We start from the raw sequence: 13,369 nt of genomic DNA, 5'->3' as shown, positions 1-13,369 counted from the left end.
CCTTTAAAAGCGTGCATTTTGGCTATTGTAATCAACTCCTTGTATCACACGTATTTCCAATAATCAATTATTTGAAACTGGGAATTTTTATTCCAACACATTGTAAATACAACAGTAGATCTGTGGCCAGATTACAGTTTGGATATGCTAGTCTGCTGAGTGGAGCTGAGACACAAGCAGTAATTATCAATCTTCCATCATTTTCAGTGCTGACGCACAAGTTTTTGCTGCTTCCCTACAGGGCTCTGCTACTTTTTAGCAGCCAGCATTGGACATCTGTCACACATACTGTATGTCATAACAAATAGATCATTACAGAAAAAAATGCAAAGCTATAAATGTAGAAAAGCAGAAAACATTACGATTATTATCCCTGGGTGTTACTATAATACTGTCAGAATAAATCCCAAATACATTTTTATTATTTTCTTTGTGAAACTGACTGTATCATAAAATCTCATTAAAACATGTAAATGTAATACACTCTCTTTTATGGGCTACTTCATATTTTCTGAGTGGCAATACATGCAATACATGGCAGTACATGTAAAACATGGCAATACATGTGGCCACCAGATTGTCGGGCATGCATTTTTATGACAATGTGGATGGTTCAAAAGCATCAGCTGTGGGCAAATGTTCACTGCAGAAACAGCTATAGTGGTAAAGACGTTGCTGTCCCCAAGCAGTTCATTGCCACTGTCCACCAGAGGTCTTTATGAATAGCATAGAGAGACGTTTGCCAGCAATGACATCGGCAGAACTGAGCTGGCACTGGGTACGTTGTAGCTGACCTCCCGAGTTCCCATGGAGTGGTATGCTGCTAATTCTGGCAATAGTATCATAAGTCACTTGATAATTGAGGTCGGTTGCAGAGTGCTAGCACTTGTATTCATGTGATTGTTCCCCAGTCATTTAAAACCTAAATAAAAGGTAGGATTTTTTGCTTTTAAAGGAAAAGAGCAAGGAAAAAGTAACCCAGGTGTATGCTAGTAAGGAGATGACTGAGAAACTGTGCCACATTTTTCATGTATATGTGTATATATATATGCATATATATGTGTGTTAATGTGTAATAATAATTACAGTTTTATAACGTTAGTTTCAACACATTTCAGAATGTATTTTTGGCCATGATATTTTGCTATTTTTTATTATTTCTTGTGAAATACTGTGTTGACCTGTAGCACCAAGGAGGTAAGCCAATACTTTAATTTTTGAACTTGTGGTCTGAATCAAATTCCAGTGGTATATGCAGATTGTGTATAATTTTGTAGCTCGTTTGTGTTAACTGGCAATCAGTTTATTTTATTTTAAAAACAGAAATGTAGAAAAATCTTGAGTACTCTGGGAAGAATTTTTGGTTGGTTTGTTTGTCTGGGTTTTTGCTTAGTAGAAGTTGGGCAGAGTGACTGTCATTGTGAAGGTTTTGACTGAATAAGCCTGTTCGTATAATGTAATTACCACAGACTGAGGTATTTGTTTCTTTCCTGTCAAGAAAATATTGCCCGTTAGGTTGTTTACCATCACTCTACTGAGTGCTAGTTTTCATACAGTTTAACGCAAGCAAGAAATAAAGGTAGGCTAGAAGGGTTGTATTTTGGGAAGCAGTAACGCTGAAAAAAACCTGAAAGGTCCTTGCATTTAAATGAGTGAACAGGAGCTCTTGGTTCTTTGAGGAGTATCCAGGAGCTCCCAGAGCTCCTGGCTGGAACTGGAAAATACTGAGCATGGGGAAAGTCATGGCATTCATGTATGCAGTGCTGCTGTGGTATGCACTCTAGTATTCAAAGCTTGAAGCAATGTTTACAATTGAAAAGAGTTTAGGAACGATCTGACGGTTTCCCAAAGTGAGATGAAAGGAACTGGGTCTCTGTGGCCCATCCACTAGAAGCCTAGATAGCAGAAGATTCTTCAGCTGAGCCGGATGTGTTGGAAATGTAACACTACCTGTTAGCTGGATGTGGGAGTACAAGAAATGTGATAGTTTGTAAAAGTGAGAGTGATCAGCTACAGAGTAATTTGCCTGTGATTTTCATCAGATTGCAGGGTGTCTCTGAAAAATCACGTTTTAGTACCAAAAAGAGTTAGGGTTTGAGGAAAGAATCACTGGGTAAACTTTTTATGAACTGCGCTTATCTATGAGGTCAAGCTAAATGTTCTGTATGACTTTGCGTTTCTAAGAATTGATGGCTCTCCTTTTCTAGTATAATTACATTATTGTAGTTTTGATTTAAAAACAGTTTTCCAAGTCAGATGGCATTTTCTGTGAAAGAAACACCTGCAAATTTTTGGTGAATAACTGAAATTAAGAATCTATGATGATACATACCGCTTTCATGAGAAGTTTGCTTTCAACATAACTGCTTTTATTTCTGGAAGAATATATCTGGGGACTTTGCTACTTTTCAATCAAAATACTACAATTTCTATGTATTTCTTGCAGGTTGCATAGTGGGCTATAAACAGTGCAGAGGACCTTCAGAGTGCTCTCCACGTGAGAGTGAACTTGATTCATACTGTTGAAGAGGGGAAAAATAGAAATCTTTTCAATTGGTTGGTTGTATCAGTGTGTTTGTTTTTATGTTTTAAGTAGCGACATCCATGGAGCTGCCTTAAGTCCTTTAGATTATATGCATTTGTCTGCAGAAAGAGGATGTTTGTACCTAGTTTCCTGAAGAAACCTTCTGAAAAAGGTTTATTTTGTGCAAATAAGAGCCCTGCAAGGTGCTAAAATTTTTAAAACTTAGTGGGCTAGATAATTAACATTTTGCCTCATTTGCACCTCTGAAACGTTCCATTTCCATGTCTTGTAGTAAGCATCTTTCTGAAAATGTCAGGCACTGCATAATGGAAGAGTGTTCTAATTTCAGTTCCCTATTAGTAAAACATCTTAATAAAAATAGGTTGCTTCCTGCTATATTTAATTTAGTTGTTGAATACAATGCTAATGTATTCTCATGTACAAAACCCTTAGAAAATATTCTATTCTGCACAGGCAAATTTAGAATTATCAGAAGATGTTTTCTGAATTTCTCTTACTTCATGATTTTTATCCAAAATGCCACGTAAAAGATGGGGACAGCAAATAGCTCTTGTGCTTGGCAGCCACAGCTCTGCAGTTAGCTACTGAATTCAGCTGTTTACATGGGCTGATCAACCAGTGCTGCTGGCTGGGAGGAGGGCAGAGCGTGACCCCCTGCATCCAGCCGCGAGGCTGGGGCTGAGCCCCTCTGCGTGGGGAAGGGATGCCCGAATCCCTGGCATCTTACGGCTTGTACTGCTTGCTGGTGAGACTGGCTGGCTGGCTGAGCCCTGCAAGACAGCAGAGAAGGAAGAGATGGTGGGGGAATAATGACTGCAGATAGCACTTACTGTGGGGACCTTCAGGCTGGCAATTCCCCACCTGGCACAAATTTGCTCCAGGGCTCATCGTTCCACCCGTTTTTCCCTGCTGCTGACTTCGCACTCCCGCCTCTGCCTCCTGCAAAGTGCACATCTGTGCTCTGCCATTCCAGAACCCCAAACAGTGCTGCTGTTTTCGATGGAGTAGACCTAGTTTTGCTGAGGAGTCTGGTCAGCGGCATGCTATAGCTTGCCAATGCAACGGAGAAAATGTCTTCATAGGGGCAGAGTTATACTACTTTTGGGGGCTAGAGGAACAACAGTATTTTCTGGCTTGGGGAGGAAGGCAGTTATGAGAACTTTTGTCCTGTGCACCAGGAGTGTGTATTTTCCCACTGTTCTGTAGACCAGGCACTCTGTTTCTTCCTCTTGGCACAATGCCCTGTTTTTTGGTAACAGAACTGATATATATATATATGTGTGTGTATATATATATATATATAAAAAAGGATAGGAGAGGGAAGACAAAGTAAACAAAGACAACAGCTTCTCACACTGACAAAATGTCTGGGCATTTTATTCTACTCCTAACCTTCCACTTTATCCCACTCTCGCAGCAAAGCAGATCAATGCTGCTAAGAAGCAGACGAGGGTGCGAAGTGTCGTGGCATGTGGCATTGGGCTTCCTTGTCACTCTATGGATGATGCCTGTGCAAGCACAGTCACCGCTGCAAACTTAATTAAACTGTTGGAATAGGGAAGTTTGCTTTAGGCCCCATTGTGCAGAAGCTTTGAGCCTCATTGTGGTAGGTGCCACTGGAGATGTCCATTGGAAGTTGAGTATTATTCACTGTTACAATACCTACCCAGCTTTTTTTGCTGTTCCTGTCTAGGTAGTTATAAGTATTCTGAGATTTGCTTACAAAGTGAGGACAACATCAAAAGTAACTTAAATCTTTTCTGGATACGTTGTTCATGTTGAACAGCTGGGCCCAGAGGGTGGTGATCCCTGGCATGAAGTCTAGTTGGAGGCCAGTAACTAGCGGTGTACTTCAGGGGTCACTACTGGGTCCAGTCCTTTTCAACATCTTCATTAATGATCTGGATGATGGAACAGAGTGTACCCTCAGCAAGTTTGCAGATGACACAAAACTGGGAGGGGTGGCTGATTCACCAGAGGGTCATGCTGCCATCCAGAGGGACCTCGATAGGCTGGAGAAATGGGCTGACAGCAACCTTGTGAAGTTCAGCAAGGGGAAGTGCAAAGTCCTGCACCTGCAAGGATCAGTCCCAGGCACCACTATATGCTGGGGGCCACCCAGCTGGAAAGCAGCTTTGCAGAAAAGGACCTGGGGGTCCTGGTGGACACCGAGTTGAGCATGGGCCACCCGCACGCTCCTGTGGCAAAGCAAGCTAACTGTATGCTGGGCTGCATTAGGAGGATTGCTGCCAGTAGGTCAAGGGAAGTGATCCTTCCCCTTGACTCAGCACTGGTGAGGCCACACCTGGAGCGCTGGGTCCAGTTCTGGTCTCCCTAGTACAAAAGAGACAGGGACATAGTTACGAGAGTCCAGCCAAGGGGCACTAAGATGATGAAGGCACTGGAGCATGCGTCTCAAATAAGCAGAGGCTGAGAAAGCTGGGACTGTTGAGCCTGGAGAAAAGACTTAGGGGGGGCTGTCATCAATGTGCACAAATACCTGAGGGGAGGGTGCAAAAAGCCAGACTCCTTTTCAGTGGTACCCAGTGACAGGACAAGAGGCAATGGGCACAAGCTGAAACACAGGAGGTTCCATCCGAACATCAGGAAACATGTTTCCACTCTGAGGGTCACTGAGCATCGGCCAGGTTGCCCAGGGAGGTTGCAGAGTCTCCATCCTTGGAGATATTCAAAAGCTGTCTGGACACGGTCCTGAGAAACTGGCCCTGGTGTTGGACCAGGCAACCTCCAGAGGTCCCTTCCAACCTCAACCATTCTGTGGTTCTGTGACTAAAGTACAATTTTACAATTGACAAGTCATTTCCAGTTTATGATACTTGAATATGCAGTAACTTTAATTTATTGAGTGCAGCAAAAGAAAGACGGGTAACTGGTTGGTGAGAATGGACTTCTAATGGCAGCATGAAATGTGCAGTTAGAACAGCAATGTGAATGCATCACTGTGCGATGAACATTAGAGATAAAAGCCCTTTTTTATCTTCAGCCAAAAGAGTTTTTCCTTTCGTCTTAAGCAGTAGCTGCATTTCTCAGGAGAAACTTGCCATCCATCTCCCTTACTCCACAGCATAGTCCTTTACAGAAGTGTAGGAGCTCTCCTGGATGAGTGCAGTGGCAAGCAGGCCTATGCCCTTCCCAATATATCAGTCTTTGATGGAGGCAGTCGTACAGGCTTGTTGCTTGGGAAGTATGGGCTGAGCTTTTCAGCTCCTCACCTGTCCTGTTCATCTGCAACGTGCCTTAGTAACATATCCCATCTCCTCTTTCACCATGTATAGCACTGACAGGGCAGTGAAAACTCTATGCAAGCCTTCCACTTCACCTTAATAGAATTTTTGTGGGCTATGCATCGAGACTTAAACCTTTCTTCACGTCTGATAAGACTCACTGAAAGACGTGAAATAAAAACAAAATTTATGTTCTGTTTCTCTGCATCAGCGTTGAATATAAACCCATAGACTATAGCTTTAGACTAATTAAGTCTCCCTAATGAGTTCCCTTCCTGTTATTGCAGAGCATGGAAAAATTGCCAGAAATATATACATTTGATTTTCAAAATGGAAAATGGATCTTAAGGACAAAAGCATGCTTACGTTAAGAAATTATAATAGTAATTTAACTTAGAAACCTCTGGTTTAGCCTTGCTGGAATGCAGGCTAGCCTCTTAAAAGCTGCATTTATTTGTTTGTGGTTGTAATTCAGAGTGGAACTCAAAAAACAGAAAGACTTTACTCAAACAATTTATTTTGGGCTGGGCTCTAAGTCGCCAAATTTCAGAACAAAGGGAATTTTTATCTCAAAGTTTATAAACTCCTGGAAGTTAATCTTATAACACAAAGCCTGTCAAATGCTTAACTATCATCACTATCGCAACACTATAATATTTTAGTTAGATGTTTATCATGGCATAGCTTTAATGAAAATATAGTGCTGTTTAAAATCACAGACCTCTGCATTTACTCATATGAGATGAAGTGATACAAGTACACACATACACAGAATTTCGGTGGGGGGTTTTTGTGTCAGACGTATAACAACATACTTGTAAAGTACTCAAGAGAAGACTCCTAATAAAACAGACATTCAAAGCACACTGAATAATTAAAAAAAACATTTTATATGCAGTACATTTTTGTCATGTCATATTTAAAGGTATTACTTGGCTTCAGAAGTGCTTGGATTTGCCAGTTGTTACCTTCACGGTTTACTTTGATTGCAATTGCTGCATTGCAACCTAATACGAGAGGCCATTTGTAATGCCTTAGGATCTCATATTCCTCATTTCTGATTAAGCCTTTCTGGCCTCGTCACATGGAAAAATATATTTTTTTAATTTTTTATTTCCCATGATGAATATATCAGTATGTTGGTGTGTTTAGTCACAAATTTTTACTGATGACTGAATAAATGAGACTTTGGGATGGCTCCATTTAAAGTGGTTGGAGTAAATTCACAAATCAAAGGAGATAGAACCGGCCTTTTATGGCTTGAACAGGCTGGGTTTTCTTCACAACTCTTACATAGGTTTCTACAGATCCTTTATATATTTCACAGAAATATTTCAAAGTAAAAAGTTTCATATCTTTCCTTAACATAGTATGAGAGCTGAGCTAAAAGGACACAGATATTTTATTTCAGATTTGTATGCTCTGCTTTAATCTAGTGCCCTTTAAAGTATAACCCATGATAGAAGGTTACCAGATTGTCTCCTGCTTTCATTGCCATGTACACTATCCGTTTTTGTTGTTTTTGTTTTTTTTTTTTAAATAAAATACATGTTTCATTTTAACAACATTTATGAGCATTGTAATTTTTTTAGGGCTGAATCCTGAAAGATGCTGAGGACCAATGTTTCCCATATTTTTCAGTGAACATAAGTGTCTTCTCTGACATTCTCAGAAGTCTGATCTTTATACTGGTATATAGCAGATGGACATGACAGAGGGTGAGCTTTGGCAGCACTGTAAGGCAGATATCAGCTTTACTATGACCATCTCCAAGGGAGAGACAAGCACTCCAACAGAACTTCAAGCTGCCACTTCCCGTTTATTTTGGGGGTCCTTTTTTTAGGTGCCTGTTACTGTGGTATTTCTAACAGTGACAGGTAAACGATCAGTTGCTCAAAATACTACTGTTGTCTTATTTGAATATTTGCAAAGTATATGTATTTATATAGTTTGCTTGAGTGTTTGTACTTTTTTCAGTTAAACTGAATTACTGCTCTTAGTTTGACAACATTAATATTGTACAGTACTAAGAAAGTGTCATGGTTTAACCCCAGCCAGCAACTAAGCACCACGCAGCCGCTCGCTCACTCCCCCCCACCCACCCTGTGGGATGGGGGAGAAAAATCGGGAAAAGAAGTAAAACTCATTGGGTTGAGATAAGAACAGTTTAATAGAACAGAAAAGAAGAAACTAATAATGATAACATTAATAAAATGACAACAGCCATAATGAAAGGATTGGAATGTACAAATGATGCGCAGGGCAATTGCTCACCACCCGCTGACCAACACCCAGCCAGTCCCCGAGCGGTGATCCCCCACCCCCACTCCCCCCAGTTTATACACTAGATGTGACGTCCCATGGTATGGAATACACGGTTGGCCACTTTGGGTCAGGTGCCCTGGCTGTGTCCTGTGCCAACTTCTTGTGCCCCTCCAGCTTTCTTGCTGGCTGAGCATGAGAAGTTGAAAAATCCTTGACTCTAGTCTAAACACTACTGAGCAACAACCGAAACCATCAGTGTTATCAACATTCTTCGCATACTGAACTCAAAACACAGCACTGTACCAGCTACTAGGAAGACAGTTAACTCTATCCCAGCTGAAACCAGGACAGTATGTCTAAAAAAATTTGTATGCAGGCCGTTATTTTGATTCAAGAATAAATATAATGGTTATTTCTGACTGAAATAAATGAAGAAGCAGTATATTTTATATGGAATTCATCACAGACTTTGTATAAGTAGGAAATTCTAATACAAAATAATTTTGGAATGAGACTGCAAAATTTTAAAGACTGGAAATTAAAAATTACTGTAATGTCATGGATCTCTGTGAATAAAAGTGAAATCTTTTTCTATTAACTTTTTTTCCCTGGAAATATCATTAGAAACATTTCTTTGAAATGCATAAAACTAATTGTATGTGTATTCTGACTTTTATGCATGAAAACTCCACTGCTTCCACAAAGGCTGTGCTTAAGATATAAATCAGAATCTGTGTGTATTTTCAAAAAGGTATAAACTTGAACAACTCAATTCTCTTTTCTAGGAACAGTTCATGAGGTGAGATGAGAGTTCATGGAATATCCTTACAAAAATCACATGCAGCAAATCCTATGGAATCTAAAAACTGTGTAGGAAATGTTGGGAACGTAACAAGCATCTGTGCATTTCAGTTTTGTTAAGTTAAAGACTTTTGCTTAATTTTTGTCTCTCGCTGACTACTATAAAGAAAAAAAATATAAGGCTTTTGCAAGTGTAAAATATTGTTCATTTTTAAATGCTTCTGGTTCAGATGTGTTGCTCAGTTAACCTGAAACAGCTTTGGGAGCCTTCATGCAAAGGACAACATTTATGTAAAACCTAAGAGGATGCAAAAATTGGGCAGATAGTGAAAAATGAGTAATGACTACTCATTTTCTGTTATAATACTAAGTTTTATTTGAACAACTGGTAGGGAATAAATTGCTATATAACTTCTTTTTTTCATCACTTTTTAGGTCTAACTGTGCTGAAAATATCCGGAAACACATCTTACATACAGGAAAGCATGAAGGAGTAAAAATGTATAACTGTCCTAAATGTAGCTATGGAACCAATATCCCTGTGGAGTTTCGTAACCACTTGAAAGAACTACACCCAGACATTGAAAATCCTGATCTGGCGTACTTGCATGCTGGTAAGGTCATTCTTCCCTTTGCTTACAAATTCTTCTCTTTTCTATATGAGCATGCTTAAAGGATTGCAATAAGAAAGCTAGCTGTTATGTTATTATCATTTATTCTGAAGAAGAACATGATTTTAAAATGGGTTTAGTCCTCTTGAAGTTTTCACGAGGGGTGAAGGTTATGCATTAAGCACTGAAATCCATTCATGTTTCACAAGCAAAGCTTGCAGTTCAATACATAAACCTCAGAAGTGCGCGCTATTTAGATGCCTCGTTTTGAAATCTAGTTGAACTTTTATAGAGAAATATTTTTTTAACATTTGTATTAAGTCCCTCTGCCCACCCTATTCCCCTAAGAACAGAAAAACAAAATTCCTTGGAAATACAGTCAAATTAATGTACCGCTTTAAAAATTTTTAGATTTCATTACAAAGAAGCAGGCAGTGTTTAACATTAAAAGATAGAATAGTGGAGATCAATCAATAACTTACATGTATATTTTGAGGCTTTACGTTAGAGAGCGCACATATGGAAGTCACTGAAGGAATGCAAAACAAAAACATTGCTTTGGAAACAGGGATTAAAAGAAAAAAAGTTGGGGTGTTTCCTGTTTAGGAACAAAATTTTTTTATTTTAGAGATTCTACAGTTCAGAATAGAAGGCAGAAGTTTAATGGAAGCATCAAGTTAGGAGAAAAATAAGAGTTCAATAGCAAGAGGTTAGGAGAAATAATACAAAATTAGGCTGAGCTTGAATGAAATATGATCTTAACTCAGGAGAGTCAGATAACTTAGACATCACTGGGTGGGAAGACAAGTCAGAGCAGTGGGAAAAAAAGAACAGATGGTGAGAAGAAAGAGTTGGGGAATCCAGAGGAGGAAGCTACGTGGGCCAAATTCTCCCTAAGATGCAAATTAATCGTCTATTGAAGTAGTACTATTAGTACTGCTGTGTCAGATTTGAATCTTCTTCTGTAAGGAATTGATCTCATAATTTTTGAGGTCCTCATACCAGTAAAAAAACATGACCTAGAGAGCTTTCATTCAGCTCTGTGCAGTGTGTACACTCAAGTTATTTTAAAACCTCTTAGTCTTCTCAAAATGACTGCTTGCTTTCCTGACTAGAGGCAGTGTATTATTTGTACCATATATTTCTATTTGCCAAGTATTCCACTTCATTTTGGAACCAATCATCATGTCATGTCAGCATATGGTGGATAATATCTGGATGTGCAAACAAAATGCCAGTTGGCGGAATACCAATTTCAAAATAGGTCAGAAAACTGATCACATTTCACCATAGTTCTCACTAAACTGAATGAATATTCAACTCAGAGCTTAAATCCAGACACTGTTGGACTTCTACTACAATAATCCTATGTAAAATAACATGAAAAATTAAAATGCTTTCAATAGACAGATATACAGACACAACACAGCTACAACACTGGTAGAATCACTAACATTTTTCCAAAATTACAAAATCTGTGTAAATTTTCACGTTGCATGTTCAAGACTATATCTAGGTAAATGAATTGCTCATTCCAGAATGCTGTGGTTAAAACTATTCAACTTGCTTGTCTTGGCAACACGGGAAAACTGTCATCAATGTGTTGTATGCTAACGATATCTATTTTCTATACATTTATTCTTATACTATAGAAATCCCCTTGCACTAAACAGGGTACTGTACAAACATATTAGTACTAGCAAGAGCTGGTTGTCACTTAATTATTGCCAGGCTAGCCTAGAATTGGTATACAACAAAAGCATTGAAATATTGTTTGCATAATCCCATCACTAAAAGGGCAATACTGTATTTTCCTTTCAGAAAGAAACACTGTTAAAGCAGGACCTAGGTGGTAATTGTGCATTCACGTCAGAGTTGAATTAAAGGGGGTTTCATTTCTTCTTTTCCATCCATTTCTGACGGCTGGACACCTGAGAGTTAAAGGTTTTAGAGAAGATTTTTAGAGGAATGAGGGGATAACTCCCGTGCCCTGGCTAACATCCCCTATAAAAATAAGATTTGTTCTATGTCTGGTTCACGGTTACTGATTACTTATTGGTCATTGGCTGCACCCACAGAGAATCCACAACATGACATAGAACCGTTTAGGATGATAGGAGTATGAAAGTGTCATACAAGATCGATTTTTTTTTTATTTTTTTTTTTAAACCTTAAATATATTTTTCTGTCTTTTCTGTTCTAATATTGCTTTGTAACAAGCAAGCCAGCCCCTTTGCTTCTTTAAGCAGAATAGAAATAGAGTAAGTTTCATCCCTGGCAAAGAGACAGACACCAACTCCAGCCACTTCGCAGGACCAGTCAGAAACTCCTTCACCACAACCCACCAAGAATAGAGCTGTGGGGTACCTTTAGGATGTGGCTGGGAGTAGAAATCAAATCTGTTTCTCATCTGTGAAATTAAGATTATCAGCTAGATTTCTAATTCAAAGTTAATGCTCTTTATAAAATAATGCTCTAATACTAATTTCTGTTTAGTTTTCTTTGGCAACTACTATACTGCTTTATGGGGTCAGCGGCAGTAAGGAGCTTGAAGAAGCTGCATTTCTAAGGGAGAGGCTGTGGAAGGTGGAAGGCAGAACTGGTTAGCTTCTACATGAGTAAGGATGATACTGTAATTGATAGGTGATGGCACTTCCTGTTCTGCATCTTTGAAATGCTGTATAATGTGAGGAATTGATATATGGAAATGCCAGAAAACCAGGTCTTCAGACTTCCTTTCCTCTTTTTGCTATAGGCTCTGTCATAGAGGGAGATATTTAACTATACAACTGTATCCCTTATAAACCTTATGAAGTCCATTATATATTTTAAAACAATAACAACCTAGAGAATACTTTTGTCTTTAAGATGTACTGCATTTGAACAGCAGGCCTTTATTGCACACAAAACAACAAAGAGATATATGCATCTACACATAAAATTATGGATTGAATTTGCTAGATTACATTTCAAATACTAATTTACACATTTAACCTCTTTTTTTATACAAATCATCAAATCTGTTTGTGGATTGTTCTGTAAGAGCTTTATGCCTGTTTCTTGATATTCTCTGACTCATTTTTTCAAGGTCTGTGTTGAAATCAAAATTTTGTTTAAAAAAAAAAAAAGCCAGAAATCCAGTGATTGTTGATTATCCACAATATTCATTTATTTTCTTTTAAAAAAATCACATTTAAGATACCAATAGATTTTATAGTTGTTCTAGAACAGAAGTGGGCTTACTAGTAAGCTCAGAAATCCTGCAGTTAATGTTTTAGTTATGGAAATTTGGTTCCAATGGAAGCTATTAGTATTATTCTTGTTATCAATGCCTAAATCTGAAAATTTGTCATTACAAACGGAAAATTAATACAATAAGTGAGTGAATTGTCCTATCATGTTGATGACTATCATTTTAGTGATTATTTTATTTATTTTTTTTTTAAATAAGATTTTTTGATAAAGAAAATTCTTCCCAGTTGCTCACTGTGGACTTGTGTGTATGGCAAGTCTCAAAGCAAGCTGAAGAAATCTTTGGATTGATTCTTGTATGCATTACATTTCCAAGAGTCTTGGATATGTTTTTTCTTCCAACTGACGCTACATCTCAATACTGAGTTGAACTGAACCTGAATACTTTGATAAGTGGGACAGGGAAGGGGCCTGTACCTGTGGTAGAACTTGAAAGGGATCAGTACTTCATCTGTCTTTCTCAGTGCTTTGTCTGCTTTGGAGCAGCATCACTTGGTAGTGATAATTTTGGTATGAACTAAATGTTTATCATTTTAAAACTCTTGTTTTATAAACATTATGATACTATTATGATGCATTATTTATATCCAAAGAGCGTAATATCTATGGCTTGACATCTCCATTATTGTAATAGCCGCAGAGACCATGGC

The 13,369-nt window shown here is 38.5% G+C and overlaps 1 protein-coding gene across 1 annotated transcript in view; it reads left to right on the top strand.

The window, feature by feature from the left end:
- ZNF407 (zinc finger protein 407) overlaps window positions 1-13,369 on the top strand; it is a 351,046-nt gene that overhangs the window by 240,159 nt on the left and 97,518 nt on the right. The window contains exon 8 of the mRNA XM_069778852.1: window positions 9,292-9,470. Within this exon, the coding sequence (XP_069634953.1) occupies window positions 9,292-9,470 (179 nt within the window). The remainder of the gene's footprint in view (window positions 1-9,291; window positions 9,471-13,369) is intronic.

Source organism: Haliaeetus albicilla, chromosome 3, assembly GCF_947461875.1.
Source record: "Haliaeetus albicilla chromosome 3, bHalAlb1.1, whole genome shotgun sequence".
Taxonomy (NCBI): Eukaryota; Metazoa; Chordata; class Aves; order Accipitriformes; family Accipitridae; genus Haliaeetus; species Haliaeetus albicilla.
This window is presented reverse-complemented; position numbering and strand designations above follow the sequence as displayed.